At 45.5% G+C, this 27,951-nt stretch overlaps 1 protein-coding gene across 1 annotated transcript in view; it reads left to right on the top strand.

The window, feature by feature from the left end:
* The window catches only part of PTPRT (protein tyrosine phosphatase receptor type T), a 765,643-nt gene that overhangs the window by 54,326 nt on the left and 683,366 nt on the right, over nt 1-27,951 (top strand). Inside the window, exon 3 of the mRNA XM_065893296.1 lies at nt 25,088-25,359. Within this exon, the coding sequence (XP_065749368.1) occupies nt 25,088-25,359 (272 nt within the window). The remainder of the gene's footprint in view (nt 1-25,087; nt 25,360-27,951) is intronic.

The following is a 27,951-nucleotide window of genomic DNA, read 5'->3' as shown; positions in this document are numbered from 1 at the left end:
CTTCCTCCGTAGATGCTGGCAGTCTCTTTAGGTTCAGGTTAAAACTCATCTCTCCACTTAGTCACCTGGCAAGCCCTAAACCCCTCCAGGCTGGCCCTCTATCCCACCCCGTCCCCTGCCCTGGGTATGTTTGAACCCAGGGAGGCACAACTGACCAACATATATTATTCAGTGGGTCCCACATTTTTAGTTTCTGTAAATGAATGTGTTCTGCTTGTTCTTTACTCAGATCTAAATGCATTCATGGGTGCTCCTTTCAAAGAACCTACTACAAAAACAACATCATTGAGTAGGTAGGCTTCACTAAATATTCCTTCTGTGAGAAGGAGAAAGTAAACACTTCAGAGCAAACAACTGAAGATTAATATCAAACTTTTATTTTTCAGTGCTGACTCTCATCTCCACCGATTTTATTTAACTCTTCCTTTGTTCTTCCTCAGCATTTGGCCTAGTTTGCTCTATTTCTTTTCTTTATTCCATTATATTTTTTCTCCCCTTAATTATGGAAAGCAGTTAAGCTTTGTTTCCAGCTTCTATCCACAAGCTTGCATACCTACATCCAGCATGGTATTAGGTAAGACAAGGGGGCTTGTGAATGATGGGCATTTACTTCTAAGAAATAAATAAAAAATATTTTCCTCAAACATAAAGGTTATTCTCAAGAAGAATTCTTGTGAATGACATGGTTTCCATCAGATTACAGATCGTAGAATTCTTGGGTTGCCTACCTCTTGATGAAACGTGGTACTAAAGATGATGGCAAGGCATTTGTTTTCTTACATATAAAATAGATGGGATGGGCTGCATGATTTCTGGGATTCCTTTAAGTGCTAACATTTTATAATCCTGTGAAATTAGATAACTAAGTTCATTTCCATAGAGTAATAACAGCTCATTCATTCACAAATACATTATTGAAACCTTACTTTCATATAAAAATTGAAAACTTGCAAGCAATTTACATATATTATCTAATTTAGTACTCCTAAAAAAATCTGTGAGTTCAGTATGATTATTATTATCTCAACTTACATATGGAAATGGTGACTCAGATGTTTAGGTTAAGATCACTGACGGAAATTGCATTACAGAATTCCTTTTACCCAATACGTATTGAATTGAGCAAACAAAAATACAAGCAAATAAAAACAGATAAAATTCACCACAACGTCTAAACAAGGTAAAGGGAATAATTAAATGCAGTAAACTCTTCAAACTGGTAAATAAGGAAAGAAGCAGAAAATACTGTTGGGATGTAGAGGGATATAGCTGGACTTCTCTTTCCCCATCCACAGAAAGCATAGCCTGAAATTATTCACTAATACCCAAACAACTGGAAGAAAACAAATTGAATGAGTAACTGTTATCCTTTCCTTTGTCTGACTAAGGGCTAAGAAAAGGGCCCTGGGCCAGGGGTGGGGGTAGAGAGGAATGAAAGGAGAAGGGTTATGGCGATGATTAACCTTTTCTGATGGTAGCAAGGGCTTCAGGACTACATGCTGGACTGGAGAAACAATACAAAAATAGAGTCTATCCCCTCATAGGAAGAGTCAGTGCCTGCAAGTGGATGGAGTGAATCTGATTATAAGGCTATTTCACAGACTCCAGGAAGAAGGAATAGATCTCCAATATTCTAACCATGCCTAAATATCACTCTAGCTGAGCTCTCGCCTTCCTGTCACTGTTCCATTAGGTTACAGAAATTTGGCAGAACAAAGAATACTCACTTTTCAAGCTTCAGCTTCAAGGGGAAAACAAAATGTTCCCTGCTTTGGTGGGAAGGGAGTCAGGTGTCACTTATGCTGTATATCACAGAAAATAAAATGTCAGGACAGAGCCACCCAAGCAGAGCAAGAAGGAAAGAAATGGCGAGGCAACATTAGAGCATACTGCAAAACAAGACAAAACAAAACAAGCAGCCACAAACAAGCAGGAGGCTACAGCATGCAAGAGCAGTACTTCCAACCTAGATGGAAGTATAAATTAAGGAGCAGAACTGAATTATTCACAGTTGCTTTACTCTGTAGAATGATATCCATAGTAAGGGAAGAGTTCAAGGAGGAGGTGATAAATTCACAGAATGAGATTAATGGGGACAAAAGGAAACGAGTTGAGGCCCCAAAATAGCTTTTGTAGGATTAAAGAGCCCATAGATAAATTAGGAACAGCAAAAAATGAAGCACAACAGAGGCAAAATAGAATTACACTGCTGGAATAAAGTATGAAGGAACGTCTTGACAGGCACATGAATGCAGATGAAAGAGTGATGAAAGTCGTCAGGGGAAGATTAAAGATAGCGAAAGGGAAAAGAAGGTTTATTCAAAGATAGATATAGATATATGTATTTATATAAACGTGGTTTATTTAAATACATAGCATAATATAGCTTAATTTAACATAATAAGAACAAATCCTTTTTGAATTGACTATACATGAGACACCTTTTTTTTTTTTTTTTTTTTTTTTTGAGTTCGCAGGCCTGTCACCGTTGTGGCCTCTCCCATTGCGGAGCACAGGCTCCGGACGCGCAGGCCCAGTGGCCATGGCTCACGGGCCCAGCCACTCCGCCACATGTGGGATCTTCCCAGACCGGGGCACGAACCCGCGTCCCCTGCATCGGCAGGCGGACTCTCAACCACTGCGCCACCAGGGAAGCCCCACTTTTTCTTTTTAGAGGTTTACGTGTGTTGACTAATTTTTCACAACAGGAGTATGAGATGTTATTTTTAGTATTCCTGATTTTTAGGTGAGGAGATTAAGACAGTTAAGTGACTTACCGAAGGTCACAGAGTTAGTATATAGAGCAGAACTGTGATTCAAAAGAGCAGAATTGTGCTATTCTGCCTCTAAATAGAAGAAATTTCCTGAAGTGAATACATAATTAAATTTGCAGTTCAAAAGACATTGTGTTGCAAGCAATGGCATCGTTTTACCTTCCCAGCAACAATGTATGAAGGTTCCCATTTCTCCTCATCTCCCCAACACTATTGTCTGTTCTTTTTTTTTTGATGATAGGGTTCCACTTATAAAATCAGTCTGTCTATCTATCTGTCACATATACCTCTGTATAGCTATGTCTGTCTAGAATAGGTAAATTCATAGACACAGAAAGTAGATTAGAGGTTACCAGGTTGGGACAGGAGGTTATTGCTTAGTGGTCACAGAATTTCTCTTTAGGATGATGAAAAAGTTTTAGAAACGGGTAGTGGTGATGGTTGCAAAATATTGTGGATGTAATTAATGCCACTGAACTGTATGATTAAAAATCATTAAAACAGCAATTTTATTTTAGACATTTTACCACATATAAAAAAATAATAAAAAGGATGTGTTCTGGGAACATTTGGTACAAAATGCTGAATGCTAAGACATATCCTAGTTAAGCGATTAAATCTTAGGATGAAGAGAGAAATCACCCAGTTTTCCAGACACTAGAATATCCTTCACAAGGAGAAGAAAAAAAATATCTGGCTGGCCTCCAGCTATTCTACAGCAACATTGGGTTTGGGGAGACAGTGGAATGTCTAATAGATTTAATGGAAAGAAAGCATAGCCCAAGAATATCGTGGGCTATAAATCTAACAAACAGTTGTCCTCAAGAATACATGTACTCAGAATAAATATAACTTCCATGAGATCTTGAAAAAACACTGAGTCACAAAATCCAGCTAATTAAGAGTGAATAAAAATAAAAGATTCATGAATGCCAAACTCATGGTATAAGGTTTGATGATGGCTAGTGACTCTATTTAAATATAGAACTAACAGTGCAATTACAGTTATAGATTAGGGTGTGAAGGTTATAAACCCAGGCAGCCACCAACAATTAAAGCTGAGAAATCGAGAGATGGGGAGAGGGAATTTGAGAGGAAGTGTGTGCGTACTAATGCAGTCTTTCACAGCATGGAGTCATTAAATGGTGTCTAAAATTACAATAAATAGTTAAAAAACAACATAATCACTCCAGACTCTTAACGTTTTCTTCGCAATCTGTATTCCTAACTTCAAAGGGATCTTTTGGCAAATATCTCATGGTGAAGAAACATTTGACGGTCTAGATTTCCTTCCATTTTGTTTTAATTACCTTTTTCTTCTGTTAGATACAAGTAAAAAATTTTTAAATAGTACATGATATTTTATCCCATACTCGATAGTATTTATTCCTCTGCGTTCTTCTGCTTATCCACCCGTTCGAGATCCATCCTTTTGTCTCTGCATATATCATACGATATTTACAGTGATGTTGGCCATATGTTAATGATAGCTATTTCTGGGTGGTGAGACTTGGGATTTTTTTTTAACATGGATCTTTGTATTTTTTGGCATTTCTCGAATTCTTCAAAGTGAATTATGTATCATTTTCATAGTAGCAATGAAGTGATCTTTCTTTAAAAATAAAAAGGCAAGCAGATATGTCAGGATGTTAACAGTGGTTATCTTGGGTAGTGGAACAATGGATGTTTATTACAGGTTTCCCCACTACCCCAAAGTAGAGCGTTCCTATGAGACCTTTGGTAAGTCAAAATGGTGTAAAGCAAAGAAGCAAGTTTCCTTAGGACACATCTTGCTGTTAGATACGCAGAATAAATGGAGATAAAGCACAGATGCTCACAGACACAGTTCAAAGCTATGGCTGCCTGATGCTGAGATACTGCATATAGTTCCCAGGGAAGGAGTTGGAGGTGCCTTTCCTGCTGCTCAGGGTGTGTTCTGCCTCTCTAACACTCCCCGCAAAACAAACGCTGAACCTTATTTTCGCTTTTCGCCTTTTTTTGCAAGAGTGAAGATCCTCTTTGGATTTCTTTCCGTTGGCTTTTACGAAAGACCTACTTACGTAGGTCTTTCGTAAAAGCAAAGTGGCATGAAGCAAACTTTGGAAAAGTGGGGGAGACCCGTATTTTATTCTTTGTAGGTTTCTCTATTTTCTGACATTTTAATTTATTGAAATTTTAAAAACATTAAAAAAATGAGGTACTTGTCCTAAGTTAGATAGAAAGTGGTGGAGCCATGATTCAAGCCTTGTTGCTGGAGGACGGGAAGATATGAGACAGGATGGGCCACGTCCTGAGCAAAAACAGGCAGCAGCACTGAGAAACTGCTGTCAAGTCTGATTTTCGCCTTATGGGTGGGGGACCGTATTTCAGTCGAGTTGCTTCCTTGTCATGAATCTTAATGCCTAAACTTTTATAGAAATCCTGAAACCATAGGCTGTGAGAACTGGAAGGAATCTGGGAATCATCCCATCCACCCTGCATGTTTAACAGATGAGGGGCTGCAGACACCAGCGTCTGTTTCATCAGTCATGGGTTAGAACTGCAAAATGTTTTTGAGGCAGTCGTGTGCAATCCTGAAGGTGAACTGGGCTTAGCGCCGTGTGTTGGCTCTGCATGAAATAGGTCAGTCTCCAAGTTCTAACCAGTCCTGGGAGGAGGCCATTCTGTGACCAGGGGGTGGGCGCCTGATGCAGATTCAACAGATGTGTAGTTCACGCTTTTCCTGTGCCTGGAACTGTGCCAAGTAGGTCTTCTCCTCCCACTCTCTGTTTTGTTGGTATAGAAGTTGGGTCTCAGCCTGAGGGCAGGTGAACTGCAAGGGGGTCTCTCAGTGTAGTTGTAAGGGGTTGAATAATGACCCATTATGTCCAAGTTCTAACTCCCAGAACCTGTGAATGTGACCTGATTTGGAAAACAAAGGTCTTTGCAGATGTAATCAAGTTAAGGATCTCAAGGTGAGCTCCCCCTGGATTTAGGACCTACATCCAGTGATAGGTGTTTTTGCAAGAGAAAGACTGAGGGAGATTTGGAACACTTAGACACAAGAGGAGAGAGCCGCATGAGGATGGAGGCAGACACCCAGAAGCTAGACGGGGCAAGGAAAGATTCTCCCCTAGAGCCTTAGGAGAGAACCCAGCCCTGCTGACACACCTCGACTTCAGACTTCTGCCCTCCAGAACTGCCAGAGAAGAAATTTCTGTCATCTGAAACCACGAAGTTCATGGTAATTTGTTACGACAGCCCTAGGAAACTCATATATCTGGTAGGAAAGAACCAGTCTTGGCCCAACTCTGTTGTCTGTGATTTTGGCTCTGGGGTCCTAATAGATCATTTTTGATCAAGATGCAAAAAGCAGGGTGTAGCTTACTTGGTGTAGATGGTGAAGGAAAAGCTCAGAAAATCCTGAGAAGTGGATGAAGAATTGGAGCCACATGTTTGGAGTGAGACAGAGGGCACCTCGAGATCACAGGACCCAACACCTCTACTCTGGTTGCTCAGAGGCCAGGGAAATAAACCTTACGATTCTTTGGGAATCCAGCCTCTTGCAACTTCCCATAAAAATCCCCATGAGGATGGCCAAGGCAGAGATCTTAGCCACTAAGACAGGTAATCCTTGGACAGAATCTGGGAGAAATGTCCCTCAACACTGAGGCTAATTGGTCAAGATAAATGTTAAATCAGCCACCCCTCCAACAAAAATGAGACGTGGCTTTAATTCTTCCCTGTTGCTCTAGTAGAAGTCTGAGGTCTGTACCCACCTGAAATGGGACAGACATCCTTTAGAGCATGAACACGACTCTCTGAAGCAGTCCAAGTTGTATTGTTTTCCTCCCACCCTTTCTTTTTACATCTTGCTGGAGGCTGAAACTCACAAATACAACAAGGCAAAAATTAGCAGGGAAATTGTGACAGCACATTGTATCTTGGAAGGTGTAGTTTTCGCAAGCAGAGAGTGCTATAGGTGGGCTGGGAGGAAAACTTCTGTGCATGGTGGTTTTTCATGTACACCATCTGTTCATAGTGTCAGAGAACCAGACAGTAAGCATAGGAGATGATCCAAACGCCATCCTTCTGAATCGAATCGTAATTAATAAGAATAATATCTAACGTCTATCGAGAGCTTAGTATTTGCTGGATACTCTTCTAAGTCAGGGGTCCACAAACTGCAGCCCGTGGGCTGCCTCTGCTGCTTGTTTTTGTGAAGTTTTATTGGTACCCTGCCTCATTTATTTGCTTATCTATTCTTTATGGCTGCTGTCACGCTCCCACAGTAGAGTTGAGTATTTGTGGCAAAGATCGTATGGCCTGCAAAGCCTAAAATACTGATTATCTGGCCCTTTATGAGAAAAGTTTGTCAGCCTCTTTTCTGAGCCATTACGTATATTAACTCAGTTAATCCTCATTGTGATTTTAGGAGGCTGGGATTTTTATTATACTCATTTTGCAGATTGGGAAACAAAAGCATGGAGAGTCTAAGTAATTTGTCCAACAGTACACTTCAGGAAATGGCAGAGCTGGGATTTGACTGCAGGCAGTCTTCCTCCTGCATCTGGATCGCCGTGCTGTGCTCCCAAGTATAAACCCACAGAATGAAAGAATCTTCTGTATCTTAGGATTTAGGGTGCGAGATGTGCCTGTGTACCTGCTTCCCAGGTGTGTATACAAGAAGAGGATCTGACAGATGAGAGATCAGCTTGCTCTCTTTGTTCTGTTAGCAAAGTATGGGAGGCCTGGGTCTGTGGTGTTTAGAAGCGAATGGGTTGAGACTCAAGACGTTTAGTCTCAGCCTCATGATCTATGCTATACGAATGATACAGTATCAGAAATGCATGGGCTCAGAAAATATGCTATTCAGAGAGCCTTCCCGGGGAAATAATCCCTGAACAGATACTTCAGAGCATCAAAAGATGAACCAGAAATCAAGAACTCAAAACAAAGGAATCAGGGGATAAAAAGGCCGGTGAGCATCCTTTGGGGCATCGACAGAAGCCCTATTCAACTTGTCCCAAAGCTCCAGAGGAGAATTTCCATCTCAGCAAACTGTCTCTGTGAAGTACTTTGGCTGCCTTGTTCACAGCTGTATTCCCAGGGCCTACAACAGTGCCCAGCACATAACAGGTGCTCAGTATACATTTGTCATAGAACAAACTGGTGACATCAGTGAACTGGCAGCCCTGTGGATGGGATGTTTGTGCCTTTTCCAGTGGCATCTGGATGTTGCTTCAGTGCAGGTAAGTCCACTATAAACTGTAATCCCTCATTAAGCCTCTTCTTCGGCAAGGTCTTACAAACCACAGTCACAAGCCCAATTAAATGCCACAACTCAGCAGAAAGCACTAACCCATGCCAGGAAATGTGGCTGCTAGGAAATACGGCAAGATGTTTGTGTTGTTGTCTTTCTGTGGTGGGCGATTTTCTCCCCTACATTCTACTTTTCTGGGTTTTTTTCCCCCCTGGGTTTCACTTTAAAATGAAAAGCAATGAATACTACACCACATCTCCAAATTTGGTGTTTGGGCATCTCTACAGGAATTCTCCTATGTGACGTCTAGGCACCTCTTTGGGTGTTGAGCATCGTAGGGATCTAGGAAGCTTGTTATGGGTTGAAATTTACCTCCCTCCAATTCATACATTGAAGTTCTAGCCCCCGGTACCTCAGAATGTGACCTTATTTGGAAATCGGGTTATTGCCAATATAATTAGTTAAGATGAGGTCATACTGGAGGTCGGTGGGCCCAGACTTCAGCGCGGCTGGCGTCTTTAGGAAAAAGGGAAATTGGAAGACAAACACGTGGAGAGAATGCCACGTGAATTTGAGGGCAGAGATCGGGGTGATGCTTCTCCAAGCCAGGGAATGCCAGAGATTGCCGGCAGCCCACCAGAAGAAGGGAGAGAGAACAGATGATCCCACACGGCCCTCAGAAGGAGCCAACCCTGCTGACACCTTGACCTCAGACTTCTAGCTTTCAGGACTGTGAGATCAAGCATTTCTACTGTTTCAGCCACTCGGTGTGTGGTCCTTGGTTACAGCTGCCACAGAAAAGTAACAGAGCTCTTCGCCTGCCTGGCGGCTTTCAGCCCTAGGGCTTCTGCACTTCATCTTGTCCCGCTCTGTCTTTCCGTCTGTGTCTGGGTGGAGCTGACGGGGTCTTTGGTGGCTAGGAGTGTAGACTCCCCTGGACTGGATGGGGGAGAAAGCAGCAAGAGGGAGGATAACCAAGGGGTAGGGAGGCCTTTGCCTCGTGGTCAAGGAGTCTAAAGTCCAAAGTGGATTTTGGTAGAAAAAGTGAGACAAGGGAAGGAGACTGGGGCTGGATATTAGGGGAGATGTAAGTTGGAAGTGGGAAATCAGATTTGCAGTTGACAGGATTGGAAACAGGTGGAGAAGTGAAGGGTGAGAGGGGAGGAGGGAGCAGTTTGAGGTGAAGGCCATGAAGAATGTCAGGTGCTTCAGGGACCTGATTTCAAAGCTCCAGTCGATAGCCAAGGGGACATCCTGGTGGCTTCAAGGACACAGGTAGGACTGGGAGACCCTCTGTGTCCATTTCTGTGAGTCGGCATTTCCCTCCAGGTATCCTCTTTCTGCCCTCAGACGTGCAGAGCCAACTGTGGTTGCCTCCCATGGCAATGAAGCACCACAGGAGTGATGCTCGGAGGCCTTCCTGGAAGTGGGAGTTGGGAAGGCAGTTTCATGCAGGGCGGTGTAGGGCGATGGTCAAGAGCCCAGGCTCTGGCCCTGTGTTACAGTGTTGTGACCCCAGGAGACCTGTGCCTTCGTGGGAAATGCAGGGACCATGCAGTGGACAGGAGCTGGCCTGATACCCTGGGTTAGCATGGCCCACCCAATTAGGCTGAGTCCCTGGGAGTCTGTTTGCACAAAAAAGTGGTTCTCAAACTTGAGCATGTATCCGCATCACCTGGGGTGCTTGTGAAAGCACAGGTAACTGGGTCACACCCCAGAATTTCTGACGCAGTAGGACAAGAATTTGTTTGTTTTTTTTATCAAGTTTCCAGGCGATGCTGATGCAGCCAGGTTGGGGACCACATTTGGATAACCACTGACAAAGAAAAATGTTCCTTGGGGTAAACTGGGGAGAGCCGTGGCTTCCTGGTGCCTCCTGGGGACATTGCATGCATGGGAAGTGAGACTGGGACCTACCTGATCCTGCTGGTTGGTAGGACCAACTATCTCACTCTCTGTTGTAGTCAGAGATCCACAGGAGGGCTCAGGGATGCTGCTGCCGCCAGTGACCATGATAGCTAACATTACATAGATCTTACGATGTACCAGCCAGTATTCTAAGGACTTAACCTATATAAACACATTTAGTTCTCATAACAAACCTTTGAGGCAGGTACTCCTATTACTGTCATCATTTTCACTTTACAGATGAGGACACTATGGCACAGAGAGGTTCAGTAACTTGCCCAAGATCACACAGACTGTAGTTGACAGAGCTGGGATTTGATCTGGCAGTCTGAATCCAGAGTCCATGTTCTTCTCCTACATTAATCCCCTGACCTCTCAGGAGAGAGGGGGCAAGAAATGACCCTAGTGACATTGGCCATTTCATTTGGCCTCTCTTTGCCCTCATTCTCACCTCAAAAAAGGAAATAGCATTTCCCATCTTAGATGAGAGAAATACCTTTACATTTTAAAAACAAAAGCTGTCAGGATTAATTGGATAACAGCTGTCAAATTCTTGCTGCTCCTTAGAGGCTGGTAAGAGAGGAGGAATAATTATGGTGCTATTTTCTATGCAGACCCTAGTACATTTGGGGGAGTAAATAAGTATCTAATGATATTCTTGGTGATTACCAATGATTGAAGGGGGACTGCTCACGTCAGCAGAGAGACCTCACTGAGGTTGGGCCGTAGAGAGAGACTTCACCTTTGATGGTGGGTGGCCAGAGCCCTGTTGTCCCTAAGAGAGGTACACAGGGTGTGGCCCAGGGTAGGAGGGAGCCTCCTCCAGCAGGCTAGCATACTTGCCAGCCCTGGATGGAGAGATGGGGCAGCACCGCTGGTCCACCTGCCCAAGTTTATGGACCCCTGGCTCATCAGGGCTGGCAAATAGAGACCAGCTAGGCTGGTGGTTCTCAAAGTGTGGCCCGTGGATCTGCTGCATCAGCTTCACTTAGAAACTTGTTAGAATTCTCAGGCCCCACCCCAAACCTACTGGGGGTGGGACCCAGCCATCTCTCAACAAACTTTCCAAGTGATTCTGATGCATGCTTCACTTGGGGAGCCACTGTTTTAGAGAAAAATAGCACTGACTTTGGAGCCAGACACACCTAAGTGTGAATCCTGGCACTGCTGCCTTCTGGCTGTGTGACTTCGGACAAGTCACTGCACCTCTCTGAATGTCAAGTTCCTCATCTACACAGTGAGGCTGGGAGGTTAGAGAGGTGGTTTGTAGGGTACTTGTTCTGTACTTACAATTCCTTCTAGTCCCACCGCAGTTTAGAGACTGTCTTGTTTCTTGACTTTGAAAGAGTCTTAATTCATCTGCTGGGAACATGCTTTCTGCACCCTCTTCACCTGTCTGACACCTATATAACCATAGGCCTCAGCGTGGGGTTTATTTGCTCCAGCAAGTTGTTGTTTTCTTTCTTTGTACACCTCCTCCCCCAGATCAAGTCCGGGCTAGATCTCTCTCCGTGTACACGAGGTATCACGGGACTCCCCGCATCCTCACAACTGCCTTTTACCTGGCATCATCTCCGCGGGGGCAAAAACAGTCCTGCTGACTGGTGTTTCTCTAGAGTGTCAGACACATGGCAAGTCTGCAGGTAATATTTGATGTTAGAACAGATTTCACTCAATTTATAAAACGCTTGGTTCAGGGGGGTTTGGGGGAGGAAGCTGGTGAAGGCGTTAGCCTTCATGCGCGGAGGAAACCAAGGCATGGAGGTGCTAGCTGACGCAGGGATGCAGTGGCAGGGGAAACAAATGGAGAAGGTGAGCCCTGGTGGCTGAGGATTTGAGGGGAGGCTGCTGTGGAATCAGGGTGCAGACAACCTGTAGCACATCTCTACAGGGCAGAGAGCCCATCTGATATCAGCATTAGACAGTGTAATGCCCTCACCTCAACCAACCACCATCTGGTCTGCTGATGAAGGACAAAATGATGTGAGGGCATCTAGCCAGCCCTCACAGTAAGTCCATCCTGGCGTCTCCAGGGCAGGCATTTTGCAAAGCTCAGGGTACCTCTTAACCTAATTTATGTATGTATTTATTTGTTTATTATGGATAGGACCATGGACCTCTTTGAGAAATAGATGGGCCCTCTCCCCAGAAAAAAGCACAAAACCACAAACCTTCCCCAGTGTTGACCTTGCCACTCTGTGGGGACGTGATGAGGTTGCTTTCAGAATCACACCCAGATGTTGGGCGATAAAAGCGTCAGGTGAGGCCAAGTAGACTTTAACACTTTACATCTCTTCAAGCCTTGGTATTTTAAAACTTGGGAGATAATAGCAATGACCCAATTTAGTAATGTGAAGGCAAGACGGCACTATTTTAACAGGCTTAGTCATTTCTTCATTTTGCATTTTTTCCCTCTTTTCCATTTGTGGCTTTTCCCATTGCATGTATACGAAGTAATAACCTAGTATGTTCCATAGAGCATGGCAAACATGCTCTATATAAAACACTGTTGAACATTCTCTGAGTGTAATTGGAGCATAAATGTAACTAATCAAAATATTATCATGCCAACGGATGTGTGAAGAGTTTGGAGATTTAAAAAGTATATATATTTTAGTTCCATGTCATTTCAGTTTAGAGATTTAGAGCTGCAGAAGCAAAGGACTCAGCCCAATGAATGTCAAGAACAGTTTGGGGTCTGACAATGTTTCCGGCAGCCCTGTTGTTCTCTTTACTCCTTTTTTTTTTAAAAAATAAATTTATATATTTTATTTATTTATTTTGGCTGCATTGGGTCTTCATTGCTGCACGCGGGCTTTCTCTAGTTGCGGAGAGCGGGGTCTGCTCTTCATTGCGGTGCGTGGGCTTCTCATTGCGGTGGCTTCTCTTGGTGCGGAGCACGGACGCTAGGCACACGGGCTTCAGTAGTTGTGGCTCGCGGGCTCTAGAGCGCAGGCTCAATAGTTGTGGCGCACAGGCTTAGTTGTTCCGCGGCATGTGGGATCTTCCCAGACCAGGACTCAAACCCGTGTCCCCTGCATCGGCAGGCTGATTCTTAACCACTACGCCACCAGGGAAGCTCTCTCTTTACTCTTAATGTGACAGCAGCTTGACAACTGATTTCAGTTTTGTTCTTTCCTGCCACTCATTGCCCTTCTTTCTGCCTGCTCCAGCTCCCCAGAGCAAGGCCAGCCAATCCCAGGGAATGTGTGATGACCCCTTGCTAGCAAATACAACACGCCCACTTGTGGTGTGGAGCCTAAGAGCTAAATGATGATTAGAATTTCCTGGGTTTGAATCTTGGCTCTGCTGCTAGCTTTGTGGCCTGGGGAAGGTTACCTAACCTCTCTGTGCCTCAATTTTCTCATTTGTAAGAGAAGGTTGATATTAGAATTAAATGAATGAATAGAAGTAAAATGTGATAGTATGTGTTTGCTGTTGTTGTTATTAATGAGCAGATGTGACTGATATGGGAAAGGAATTCTTGTGGGAAGATAAAAATGACTGTTTCTCCAGGAACCAGATCCAGGGAAAAGGGTCTCTCCTCCTTCACCCCTTTCCATAGGAGTCTAGTTAGAAAATCCAAGCCAGTCCTGGCTCCTTACTCTCCACCCGCTTAGTCATGTGACTTTAACTCCTTGGAACCGTAGACTTCTCCAGCTGGAGGGAACTTCAGAAGCTCTAGCTGCACACCTGTTCTCCAGGTGAAGAAATGGAGAGAGAATTGCTCACAGAGGCACCATGTGTCTAAGATGGATGCACAGGAAGGGGTCGGAGTCTGAAGGGAGAGTGACATTGTCTGCCCGACAGTTCTGTCTTGACCTGGCCATAGAGTTCTGCGATTTCCCATGTCAAAGAGCCACTCAGACAAACCCTTAGATTTCACCGTTCGTGTGGCTGAGTTCTCATTCTGTCCTGTGTTGGGTTCCATTGCTTTTCCTACAGTAAAGCTTATTTTTCCTCCTGGGATGTTGAGATACTACACTGAGATGTTGGGGGAGGCGAGTTATGTAGTTATACATGCGGAGAACCCGGTGTGCTGCGTGGCGTTTAGCTGGGTCTGGTTTCATCATAAGATTATTAGAAGGTCCAAAGGTGTGAACACTTTTGTTTGGGTTTTGGTTTGGGGAGTGAAGGGGAGGAGAAGGTGTTAAAGCGTTCAGATTTGGCTTTTATTCTGCTTTGTCTCCATCATGGTCCTCCTCTCTCCTCCCTCTCTGCTCAGCCTTCTTTTCCTCGCCTGAACTCCATTTCCCTGGTGTCACCACTACCCTTTCCCCTTCCTTCTTCCTCTGCGCCTCCTCTCCTCCTCTTCCTTCCTGTCTGCTCCTCTGATTTCTCCCCCTTTCCTTATTTCCCCCACTCTCCCTCCCTCCCTCCCTTTTCTTTTCTCTCTCCCTCTTTTCTTTGCCTTTCATCTTTTTCTGAGCGATGGGGAAGGAATGCAGAGCCCCAGGTACCTGGTCTTTGGGGGAAGGGTCCACGTTGAGAGCCCCCTTCCAGCAGCACCTTCAGATCCAACCACCTGAGTTCAATTCCATTTTTCAACTGCATTATCCACACCTACATGGATTATCAGATACCTGTTTGTTGGAGGATTGTCTTAACACATTTGCATATGAAATGCTTAAACCCCAACTTATTGGTCTGAATGAATGATTACAGAAATAGTTATTACTTGTTCACACAAACTGACTCTGACAAAAATGTTCACAAGTGTTCGGTGCCTCTGAAACTTCGGGATGTATTTTCTTTGTTCTAAATAGATACTATGTATCCATTAAGCTGTAATTAATCCCTCCCCCCATTTTCTGGTATATTAGAAAGGAAGCACATTTCTTTCCTTTTTTTTGACACATGGTAATTAGAAGGCTTTCATTGATGGTATGAATAATGTCAAATGATATGTTTGTTACCCTGGCTATTGGTAAATTGTTATGTTTATGATTGACTTAACGATTATTAGTTTTCATGATATTACTGGTAGAACTGTTTCTCTTCTACATATATTCTCTTACTTTATGATGCATTGTATCTTTTGACATTTTTGTGCCCCCTGCCCTTTTATTGTGATCAGACAGCTAAACTTCTTCATTCTGGACTTTTAAATTAGGCCATGTGCAGGAGAGCTATAACAGAGGTATGTATAGGGTCAGCAGTGCAGGAATAACTGTTCTCTAGGTGTTAGTGAAAGCCACAGAGAGAATTGCATTTAAGTAATGTAGTGAAGGACCGTGGCTGGGCCAGGCAGTGTGGATTTCAGGAACAGCATCACCTGAGCGAAAACCCAGAAGCAGGGAAGTCTGGAGTGTGTATTAGTTTCCTATTACTGCTGTAACAGCAATTTCTGGAGGTCGGAAGTCCTAAATGGGTTTCACTGGTATACAGTCAAGGTGTCCACAGGGCTGTGTGCCTTTCTGGAGGCTCTAGGGGAGAATCTTTTCTTGCCTTTTCTAGTTTCTGGAGGACACTTGCATTTCTTGGTCCATGGCTTGTTCTTCTGTCTTCAAAGCCAGCAGCATAGCACCATCAAATCCCTCTCTGATTCTGCCTCCTCTGTCTCTCTCATCCAGAATAATCCTTCCATTGCAAGGTCATCTGATTAGCAGTTGTACTTCCATCTGCAGCCTTAATTCCACTTTGCCACATAAGGTAGCATATTCACAGGTTCTGGGAGATTAGAACATGGACATCTTTGGGAAGCTGTTATTATACTTACCATAGAGTGGATGAGGGCTGTGTAGGGGGAGAGTATTCATATACAAGGCAGGAGATAGAGGCAGGATACAGAGGCCTCCAAACATCCCCATGAAAGACTCTGGACTTTATAGGAAACAGGGAGTCCTCCTTTCCTATAAAGGAGGACTTTCTAGGAAGTTTAGGACACATCATGGTTGGTTTTGCATCTCAGGAAGATGGTACTACTTGCTGTTGCATCGGTGAAAGAATTAAGGACTAGACTGATCAGGAAGTTGTTGCAGACATCCGTGAAACAGGCAGAAAGTCCATGACACAGATGTGATGGATGTGAGCTAGGCCAGCGGCTGTGGGAGTGGAGAGGAAGAAGACGAAAGGAGAAACAAAAGGAGGAAGCATCCCCAGAATTTGATGACCAATCAATTGCAAGGGGTGGGAATGGGGCAGCAGATTTTATTCTGTTTCTCAGTAGTCTTTGCCATTTTCTTCTTCAGTCTATCGAGGTCTCCCCACTACATTGAAAACTTTGGGGAATGGGAAGGACGGAAAGGAGCTAGTTTTTGAGGACCTACAATGCAGCAATCATTATCTAGATACGTTATAAACTATTTCATTTAATCTTCATGACCACAGTATAAGATGTATTTTTGTGGCCGTTTTGCCAGAAAAGGAAACTGAGGTTCGCAGAGTTTAGGAGATCTATCTGAGGTCATCCAGGCAAAAGAGGAGCAGCTGGGATTCCAATCCAGACCAGGTAACTCTAGGGCTTCCTTGTGTCCTGCATCATCCCCACACACCAGGACTAGGGGGCTCAACAAATAGCTGTTAAATTGCATTTCAGAACTGAGGCTGTGTGTGCAGAGTACCCCTAAAAGGCATCGGGCATTTGGAATGCTTAAGAACTCTCTACCTCCTGGAGGTAACATGAGTTTTTTTTCCCCTCTTAAATAGCTCTTTGAGGAACCACTGCTGTGACCATACAGCTCAGGCACAGTGGGCCGGATTGTCCATGCTGCAAACTGAAACAGGAGTCAGGTAAACCTGACCCTGAATCTTCATTGTGTTTTGTGACTTTGGGCAAGTCCCTTCCCCTTACTGGGATTTCTGAAGTGAGTTGGTTAGAGCAGTTAAGCTCTTATGTCTCACCTGGCTATAGTTTGTTATGCTTTGATGAATAATGTACAGACCAGCATTACTCAATAGAACTGCCTAGGATGATGGAAATTTTCTCTGTCGTCACTGTACAATACGGTGTCTACTGAGTCCTTGGACTATGGCTAGTGTGTCAGAGTAAATTAATTTTTAATTTAATTAATTTAAATTTAAATAGGCACATGTTGCTATTAGCTACTAAATCGGAGAGGGCATTTATAGACCCTAAAGTCCCTGATTATTGAACAAGCGTAATTGGTGTGTTTATGACTTTCTACCCCTGTAGCTTTGGGCAAAAAGACTTTACCTCTCTCTTCCTCACTGTTCCTTGCTTTAAAACAGGGATAGCATGACACCGTCTCACTGGGATGTGGAAAGATGCTTAGACCAATGCCTGGCATGTACTGAGTTCTCAGTAAACATTATTGACGTCAAACATGTTATAAATTGCATTGGACCCATTATCACCTGCTGCTGACCATTTGTTATGAAATTAACATTTATTGAGTCAAGTCCAGTATTATACGTAACATACACTGAAAACAGATCAACCACAAAACTTGGACGTGTAGCTTTCATTATCCCGTTTTATAGATGAGGACGGTGAGGCCCAGGGAGGTTTATTGACTTGTTCAAAGTGAGGCAACTAAGAAATGACAGAAGTGGGACTGAAACCCAGTTTTCTTGACTATAAATCCAGGACTTGTTACATGCCACCACAGCTGCCTTGGCTGCGGGCAGCATTTGGGTCCCTGCCGCCATCCGCTCCCTTCACGTAGGTGCTGGCGTTGGGAGCTGGCAGGGCCACCGGTCTGCAGGGACAGCTCTGAGCTCTCAGAGCTCCGGGCCCTCAGCTGCCAGTTGCGAGCACACTCATGTAATCTTAATGAACAATGTACAAAGCCATTAAAAACTCAATTAGGGTTTTCTTTTTACTGCTGACGTGAGGAATGCAATCCTGAGGTGCTCATGTGTAAACAATAGCCACCATCTGCTAAGGAGAAGCGTTTTGCCTCCAAAAAGGGGATCTGTGTTGCAGACACATCAATAATAGGGCTCTTATCAAGGCATTATTATGCACGAAGGGGGGAAAAATGCAAAATTTATGGCCAGCCAGAGAGTACTTCCTGGTTTAATTCCACAGTTTTTGGTACTATGTATAATAACTATGAGGAAACTAATGCTGTTTCATGTTCCTGATCACGCCAGTGCATTTTTTTTGGTGGGGGGGGGGGGAAGAAGAAGAAGAAGGGAAGAAAATGTACTTACAGTCTTTCTCTTTCTTGTTTCTGGCTGATCTTGGCATAATGACAGGCTCATTTTTGATCTCCAGGAAACTGACAGCCCTGGGATGATATTAATTAAGCCTACCTGTTGATCAAAGAGGGCCCCACTGAGCTGCTGATATATGAGGGCTTTCAGTCCCGAACAGTCTCTAAAACGGCAGGCCTGTGCTCAATTCAGAGATCTGGCTTCCTTTCTGGAGGATGTGGCCAGACCTCTGTAAGGTAGACTAGATGCGCATGAGGTCTGTAGATGGCGGGATCCCACCCTTCCCTGAGATACTATGCTTGCCTTGCTGGATGCTGTGGTTTCCTGCCTCTGTGCCTTTGCACATGCTGTTTGCTCTACTTGAAATGCCCTCCCAAATTACCACCAGGCCCACTTCCATGGAAGGTATCCCGACTGGGAAAGAGGAGAGGCTCTCGTATTCTAATGTGTGGAGTTCAGCTCTGTACCACCGGTATCTCTTTACATCGGCTGATCTACACTAACCTGATGGGGCTGACAGTATTCCTGGGAAAGGGATATCAGGAGAGAAAAGAAATTGAGCCCTGTGCAGTTAGGGTATGAGAGTACTGGAGGGAGCCTGTCGCAGGGAGTGACTGCAGGGCCACGGATGGAGGAGGAACTCATCATCGTGAAGGATGACGGAATTAAGAGCTGACCTGTAGGGGCAGAGGTGTTGAGTGAGCATAGACCCTGATGGAGGAGGGGAAAGCCATGTGAGTTTGCAGAAAGAGCTGCCTCTTGAACCTTGTGGACTCTCGAGCCAAAGCAGTTCTATTGTGTGTCCCCTGAGTCCGTCCCAGGGCAGAGAGACAGTACCAAGGACCCACCCATTCGTGGAGACATCACAAATGATGACAAAGGCACATGAGGGATCTGCACCTGGAAGTGCCATGAGGACAAGGGGACTGGTGTCATTAATTGGGGTGCCTTGGGGACTTCTGGAAATACAGAGGGAGTGTTGCTTGGAGCTGGAGTTTAAAGCTGGTCAGGTTCCATTGTCAGGGTTCGTAATGTGCTCAATGATGGGTGAGGTTTCACTTCTATTCATTCTTCAAATTCCAGCTCAGCTTAGTCCATTCCTGGAAGATGTCCTGACTCCCCCCGGCTGAGTTAGTCGCCTCTGCCTCTGTGTGTACTCACAGCTGTGCTGCATTCCAGCGAGGCTAGATTTGCTGCATGGTCCACTGATTGCGGCCTCTGCGACTCGGGAGCACCTTCTTGCACGGCTGCTGCCCCCTCTTCACTGAGCTCTGGTTCATCTCATCACTAGTGTCTGGTTCAGAAATTGGGGTTGGGTGTGCCTGTTCGGTGGAACTCAGATCCTCTGCCTGAGTCTTAGCTACGGAGGAGGCTGGAAAAGAGGACATCTTTTTCATTTCCATAGAGGAAATGGGCTCTGCTTAAAAATTTGACGGGTTCCCCCAGACATAGGAAGGGAGTTCAGATATTGAGTGGCATGTTTCTACTCCAGGTCATCAGTCTACTGAGCTTGGAGGGTGGCCTGAGAACAGCCGCCCGTGGGGGGTGGTACCTGATGAGCCACGGGTGACACGAGGGTTACATTGGCCAGCTGCCCTGATGCGTTTCCACTGCTTAAAGGTGGATCTTGCCTGCCCTGTCCCCAAAACTTACTTTTTTCTGTCCAGATTGGGCGCCAAATGATTCGACCCTACCATTTGCTTTTTATACCGTACTCCCCTTCGAAGACATTCGTGATGGGTTCTGATACCGCAAGGAACCTTCTACCCTCACGTAGGAACGCTCAGATTCCCTAGGGCACCTGCAGTTTAGACAGTGTATAGCTGCTGGCTTCTGATTCGGTCGGTAGCTTGGGAGCGTGTGTGTGTGGTTGTATTAACACAAATATCTGGAAAGGTGCATATGTTACCTTACATGACAAAAGTTGTGATTGACTGAAGGATCTTGCCCTGGGGAGATGGTCCTGGGTTGTCTGGGCGGACCCGATGTACAGGGTCCTTATAAGAAGCAGGCCGAAGAATCAAAGTTGGAAAAAGATGTGTCTGTGGAACTACAGGTTGGAGTGATGCCCTTCGAAGATGGAGGAAGGAACCATGAGCCAGGGAATGCAGGCAGACACTGAAAGCAAGGAAACAGTTTATCTCCTGAAGGCTCCAAAAGGAAAGCAGCCCTGTAACACCCTGATTTTAGACTTCTGACCACCGGAACCGTAAGAGAATAAGTTTGTGTTGTATTAATCCACCGAGTTTTGGTGTTTTAGTTATAGCAGTAATTGGACACTAATCCGGGGTTTAAATCTCGTGTCCCCAAGCCTCCACCTGCTTGGCTGCCGGGCCTCTTTCTGCCCTCCTAAGGCTCTCCCCAGTCACTCATAAGAATCCTTGGGCATGTTGTGAGTGCATGAGTATAAATAAGATCATTTTCCCGTGTTGCCCCTTTCTGGACTCCTCACGGAAGCTCATTGCCTGCGTGGCGCAGGAGACCCTCACCATGGCTGCTGCTGTGGGTGTCACAGTGTCACAGTACCCCTCCCCTCTTGCGGGGTGGGCGAGATACCGATGCCGCTGACCTCCCGCACCCCGCCACATCCCCAGAGGTTTCTCTCTCACACTCTGTCACTTGGACTCCAGGGCAGCACTGCGCATTCCCCCAGCCTCACCAGGACATTCCTGAGCAGGACTTCTCCTACTCTTCCCACCTGGCCTGACCTTTTCCTCCTTTGCGGGTAGTCTAGGTGGGGTGGGGTGGGATGGGCGGTCATCGTTTTCTTTATTATATATTTTTTTCAGTTTTCTTGTTTATCTCCCTGAGACTTGCACCCAAACACATACCTTTCTGTCTGGTTTATAGGCCAGAGGATGCATATCAGGTCACACAGATCGCCATTAGGGGGTCAGGGTGGTGGTGATGGGCAACATGATTTGTTACCCTAACCCAACCCAACTCTGGCCCCCCCGAGACACAAAGTATCTTAATGAGGGTCCAGGATGTTTCTTTCCTTCTCAAGGATTTATTTTTGGAGTCCATTATTTTCATTCTCTTCTTTCTTTCTGCTTCTTTTTACCCAAGGACACTGCTCTTAATGATGTCCCTATATGGAACATCCGGCAGCCTTGCTTAGTAACTGTTATCATTTCTCATGTTATCTCCTTAAATAAAGGGACTTGTAGGAAGTAGGGGCTCTACAGGGATGCCAAGATAATAAGGATAATGCTAGTTGCAGAAATAAACGTCAAATGTTCAACGGCTCAATGACCCAATAATAGTTTATTCCTTGCTTACTTAAAGTCCAAAATGAATGTTCCTAATTGTGGGTGGCCTTTCTCATGGTCATGGTCATGGTCATTCAGGGAACTAGGCTCCTTTAATTGTGGCTTTGCTGTCACTTAGGCTCTTGGAATCCTGTACTTTCAGCTGGTGGATGGGGAAAAGAATGCAGCAGTGATTCTGGAACCTTAATGTGCATACAAGGCACCTCGTGATCTTGATAAAATGCTAATTCAAATGCAGTAGGCCTGGGCTGGGGCCTGAGAATCTTCATTCCTTACCAGCTCCCAGGTGATGCTGAGACTCCTGGTCCAAGAATCATCCTTTGAAGGATGAGATAAAAGAGAATGGAGCAGTGGGAGTTGGGGGAGGGAGGGTGGAGGCTGTCTGCTTCTAAGCACCAAGCCTAGAAGTGGTAGATTTTGCACTCAGGCCCCATTGGCAGGAACCTAGTTGCATGTCCTCCCCAAACTCTGAAAGGAAGCTGGGGAATATAATCCAGCTACGTGCCCAGAACAAAGAGGACAGGTTTGCTAATCAACCAGCAATTTCTGCTACATGAAGACTTGGTGGAGGGCCAAGCACTTCCACCAGCTCTGCCTTCAGGGAAATGGCAGCATCCTTTATTAACAATCATGGAGGCAGCAGATGGAGAGAATCGCTAGACTTGCTGGAGTGGATGGATGTTACATGGCTCCATCTCCTCAGTGAGCCTGCTTCGCCACTGGAGCTAGGATGCAAAGAGGGGGAACCTGAGCTGGTGGACGGGAAACCTTCCCAACTCTCGCTGCTGTGGACGCTAAGACCCCTAGTGTGAACTGGCAGGAGGATAGGAGCTTAAATGTCCATGGGGCATCCCAGGATTCTGAGTGGAGAGAGCCAGACACCACTTGTTTCTCAGGCTGTCTTCCCTACCAGTAGCTGTGCCCCACCCTCCCTCTGTGGCCAGAGGCTTGTGGGTCTTGTGGGTCATCACTCATCTGTCCCAGGGGAACCTTCTGGAACCCTGTGGGATGTAGGTCAGCAAACAGACATGGGCATGGATGCCAACCTCCCTCTGTGCCTCAGTTTCCCCCCTGCAGTGGTTCCTTCCTTGCTGCCTCAGTTGGGAGTTGGTGATGATTAGAGACAACATCTGACAAGGGACAGCTCTCCATGTACCCTGTGTTACTGCCTGGCTCTAAACTAGGAAACTTAACTCTCTTGGAAACATGGGGAAGATACCACTTTCGCTCCACTTTCAGTGGCTCCTACCCCAGGGGGTGGGTGAGTTTTCTGATTGGTGGGATGTTGAAGGTCTGTTAGCCATTGGTTCAAGTTTCTGTCTTTATCACCTTGCTTCTTGTTGGCTCATTTTTGGGATGAGCCCTAGGGATCTGGGTTGAGTTGGAAGGAAGGAGTCCTTGATCATGCAGCTGCTTTTGCATGCTGGTTCAGGGAAGAAAATGCAGGAAGCCTAATTTGGCCTCAAGTCCAAGTTCCTTCCTCTGATCCAGCTTTGTGAACAATAAAGCGGAGATTTTGAACTCTCTCTGTCTCTCCTGTGTCTATTTTTAAATTTGTTCTGAGCCCAGAGGAGACAGGCTACAAGTGACCAGTACCCTCTAGAGCCCCGACAAGATACGGATTGCCCAGCATTTATTATCTGCAGTGATTAGTCTTTTGGGAATTAGGGTGAGAGAATGAGGCTACTTATAGCTACTGAAGTGGCTCATCTTGGTTGAGGATGAGTGGTCTTAAGGTTTCATGCCAACTGAAGATTTTAGTGGCTAAAATAAGATTTCAAAACAGCAGTGGTTTTCTAGGTGGGAATATTCATTCCAGAATCACTTGAGTTTATCTACTGTGTGTTTTTTTAATATAAGTTTATTTATTTTTATTTTTGGCCGTGTTGGGTCTCTGTTGCTGCGCGGGCTTTCTCTAGCGGCGGCGAGCGGGGGCTGCTCTTCGTTGCGGTACGCAGGCTTCTCATTGCGGTGGCTTCTCTTGTTGTGGAGCACGGGCTTCAGTGGTTGTGGCATGCGGGCTTAGTTGCTCCACAGCGTGTGGCATCTTCCCGGGCCAGGCATCTAACCCGTGTCCCCTGCATTGGCAGGCAGATTCCCAACCGCTGCGCTACCAGGGAAGCTCTACTGTGTTTTATGATGCAGTTTATTTCATGGAATCATAAGACTCTAAGTCACGGAGTTTAGCCCTCCCAGTTGATTGTGAAATTTCCTTAGAAGGCTCTTCAGTTTGTCCAGGCTCTGTTTAGCCACCTGCGGTGGTGAGGAACTCACTTTGTCTCCCAGGCAGTCCATCCCGTTTTGCATCCATTTGACTTGTTAAAAGGTCCTTTGAACTGAAATGCGCCTCCCTGTGGTTTCTTTCATAAGTCTGGTCTCTCTGGTGACCTTCATCAGTGAGCCATTGCCCCAGTAATGCGCGTAACAAACCGAGAGGAAACTCAGTGGCAAACAGCGGTGTGTGTTTATTCTCACATTTCTGGGTCTGAGCCCCCGTGGTGGATCTGCTGAGCCAGGTTGGGCTCCTTAGCTATGTGGCTGTGCTTTCAGCCGTGTGGGTGGCTTGGCTTGGTTCTTTACTATCCATTGAGTTTAGTTCTCTCCCACACGTGTCTGTCCTTGATCCCAAGCTGAAGGCGGCAGCAGCTACTTGGGGCACATTCTTCTCATGGAAGGTGGCAGTAGTGCAAGAGGGCAAGCCCAGCTAGGCAAGCACGTTTCAAGCCTCATTCTGTTAGTCGCCTGTTGATCAAAGCAAGTGGAGCCCAAAGTCGTGGGACGGGGACGGGGACATGCTCTCTGCCTCTGTTGGGAGGGACTGCAAGGTCGAAGGTCAAGGGCATGGAGCCAGGGAGGGGTGAAGAACTAGAAACAACCATTTAATGGTCAGAGCAACTCCAAAGAGGCTCACTTCCTTTCTAGGAGATAGGCTTTTCCAGTGTTTGAAAATAATAGTCATGTTTTCTGCAAATAGTAAAAATAGCATAAACTTTGAGGTTGAAGAAAATCTGGGTCTCATGCCTCTCTGTCTGAGGGGTCCAGGGCGAGTCACTCAGTCTTTAAATAAGATGAAAACTCTCCTTCTCCCAGGGTCATTCTGAAGATTAAATTGAACAATATATAAATAGGACAGTAAGCATCACACTGGTACCCCCTTACGTGCTTAGCAAGTATTACTTCCCCTCCATTCCATCTTTCAGTTGGCTCTCAGATTTTTTCAAGGTCTTCTTCACTTACGTGAATATACTGTACTTTTCATATGTCCTCCTCTGATATATTCCTTGTACTAATGCAAGGCTCCAGGTGGAATATGTTAAAACAATACCTGGGTGCTGTAGAGTTTCTGCTTCCGTTGAGACAACCCAAGCTCGAATGAGGTTCTATTTCACTTCATTTCACCCACGGAGGTTGCAGTTAACTAAATTCCTGAGTTTTTATTCCACGCTTCCTGTCGGAGCTACTGTTTTTAATATTTGCTGTTTTTTTTTTTTTCCTGTACGTGTTTATAGACTGTTTACTTTGTAGAATACTTCGTGTACGTTACCATCTCTTAATTCTTAAAACCACCTTGGTGAGTAGGATTTTTTATTCCCAGTTACAGAAGAGAGAGGAAATACTCCAGAGAGGAAATGTAGGTTTCTGGGGATCAACCATATCCTCCTAGAGGGAGTGGATTTCTGGCCACTGTGTTTACAGGTGTGACTGATTTTCAGAAGGATTTTCTTTCTCTCTCCTTGTCTCTACGTCCCTCCCCCTTCGTGGGTCTCCAGGATCCTTCATGATGGTGAACAGCTCTGGGAGGGCCTCTGGCCAGAAGGCGCACCTTCTCCTGCCGACCCTGAAGGAGAATGACACCCACTGCATCGATTTCCATTACTACTTCTCCAGCCGCGACAGGTCCAGCCCGGGGGCCTTGAATGTCTATGTGAAGGTGAACGGTGGGCCCCAGGGGAACCCTGTCTGGAACGTGTCTGGGGTCGTCACTGAGGGCTGGGTGAAGACAGAGCTTGCCATCAGCACCTTCTGGCCACATTTCTACCAGGTATGCTGTTTTACCGTAGTTTGATTTTTTTTTAAATTAATAATCTATCTATATACCTCTTGCCCTCTTTAGCGTTTAGGTCTAGAAAGGACTTCATTTACTCACTTGTTCAACTCGTGTTTACCAAGCTGCTTCTCCTAACCAGGCTCGGAGGATACAGAAGAGATCCTCTACAGCCCCTGCCACCCTAGAGATCGCAGTCTGGAGGAGGAAACTGATTGATAAATAAATAAACACTTAGAATATAGTGGGATGCATGTGGATTCCACAGGATGCTGGAGGAAGCTAGCTATTGAAGCCTTCTATACAATAATTTCTTATAACAATCTGATGAGGGAGATACTATTATCATGCCTGTTTTATAGATGAAAAAATTAAGGTTCAGAAAGATGAGATAACTAGTCACATATTGCCCCTGAGGAAGACGATGTCTGGGGGCAAGACAGTTAGGATGGCTTCTAAGAGGACCAGGCAGCTTAGGCTGAGTCTTGAAGATGAATAACTAATTATTGAAAAAGGAAGGGAAAGACATTTGAGTTGACAGGGGTAGTGCACGCCATGGGCTGGAGGAGTGAATGAGAGATTTTGGCAGAGTTTGGAAACTAGGTTGTTTATAGGTCGAAAAGGAGATCTACTGGGAGCTAAGCCTGCAGGGATGGGTAGGTCATGGGGTCTTTGAACGCCAGGCTGAGGAGAGTAAATTTATTCTCTAGGCTAGAGCAGCACTACTCAAACCATCTGTGGTGGAGGACCAGGTTTCTTCTCCTCAGCTTGTGGACCAGTACTTTTATAAACTGCAATCAAAGTGTCACAGTCATGCCAAATTGCTGGGATACTCTCTAAATGCCTCTTATCTCGTTGAGGAGCCTCTTATCCCGTTGAGGACTGATGACACACACTCTGCAGGGTGTCACCAGCCCACAGAGCTCACTTAGAGGAACACAGCTCCATGTTGTGGCCTGGGGCTGTTGAAAGTTTTTTTTTTTTTTTTTTTTTTTTTTTTAGCGTTATGCGGGCCTCTCACTGCTGTGCCCACCCCCCACCCCCCGCCCATTGCGGGGCACAAGCTCCGGACGCACAGGCCCAGTGGCCACGGCTCACGGGACCACCTGCTCCGTGGCACGTGGGATCCTCCTGGACCGGGCACGAACCCACGTACCCTGCATCGGCAGGCGGACTCCCAACCACTGTGCCACCAGGGAAGCCCCCGAAAGTTTTTTTTTAAACTACGCTATTAAGGTACAACTTACGTATCATAGAATCCACTTATTTTAAGTATGCAATCCAGTGATTTTTAGTAAATCTATTGACTTGCACAACCGTCACCATAAACCAGCTCTAGAACATTTTCATCAACCCCATAAGATCCCCTGTGCCTGTTTAAAGTTAATCCCCATGCCCACTGATGGAAGGTTTTAAGTAAGAAAGTGACGTAGATCTACTTTTGGAGAAATTTCTCTGGAGTCGGAAGCAGAACAGGGACCTAAGGGTGGCAAGGTGAGTGGCTGGGAGATTTGTAGGCATCCTTCAGTTCAAAACCCATGGTATAGTTCTTTCAGATGTACCGTGCAAGCAGTTATAGACAATATGTAAATGAATGGGCGTGGCTGTTTTCCAAGAAAACTTTATTGTACAGAAACAGGTGATGGACCAGATTTGGCTTCCAGGCCATAGTTTGAACCCGGATGTAGGTGATAAAGCTGAGGTCTAGAGATGGACAGTGAAGTCCAAGAGCACAGAGCGAATCATTGGCAAAGCTGGGGCCAGAATCCTACTGCCCTGGTTCCAAAACTCCCCCCGTTTCACTGAGTATAAACTTGAAGTGTCTCCATAAGTCTATGGATCCCATCAAGGAGGCCTTAGGGTTCTAATCTGAAAACCCCCTACCTAGGGTCTGATGCAAATGGATACAGGATGGGGCCACAGGTGCAAGTGGAAAGAGCAGGAAAAGTGACCCCAGAGAGAGACAGACCTATGGTTGGCTATGCTCTTTGATGGGGTATAGAGGGAAAAAAGGACATTTCTTAGGCATCTCTTATGTCCCAGCTCTGTGGTAAGCATATTGCCACTCATTTATCTGACAGTAACTCCTGTATTGGGTAGCAACATGTCCTGTGTTCCAGAGAAGGGGATATTATTGGTCAATTGAGGTCCCCGTAATCCTGCCTAGGGTCCTCTGCTCCAAGCTGAGTTTCCTGCTTTTAGGGAAAAAAGCATGCCCCTTCTGAGAATCTTCCATTCACTAGCTGTGTGATGTTGGGTCTATCCCATCATCATTCTGAATCACAGTTCTCTGGTTTGTAAAATAGAGATGTCAGTGGGTCCAATGAAGGGTTCTTATGTGGATTAAATGAGATAGTATATATATAACATCATATCAGGCTTGCAGTGGGCCTCAGCAGTTATTGGAAGGAAGGGAGGAGGAAGAGAGAAGAACAGACAAAGAGGATGGAGGAGGGAGGCCTTCTTTAAAGAAATACTACTGTGGTTGAGCTCTGAGCCATCCCCGTCCTAAGCAGCCTCATCGGGTAGAATGTTCTGATTTCCAGTCCGTTGGGCATTGCAGCATCATTCCATTCCATTCCATTCCAT

The sequence above is a fragment of the Phocoena phocoena genome, chromosome 15 (genome assembly GCF_963924675.1).
Source record: "Phocoena phocoena chromosome 15, mPhoPho1.1, whole genome shotgun sequence".
Classification (NCBI taxonomy): domain Eukaryota; kingdom Metazoa; phylum Chordata; class Mammalia; order Artiodactyla; family Phocoenidae; genus Phocoena; species Phocoena phocoena.
Note: the sequence above shows the minus strand (reverse complement) of the source record. Positions and strands in the feature narration are given on the sequence as shown.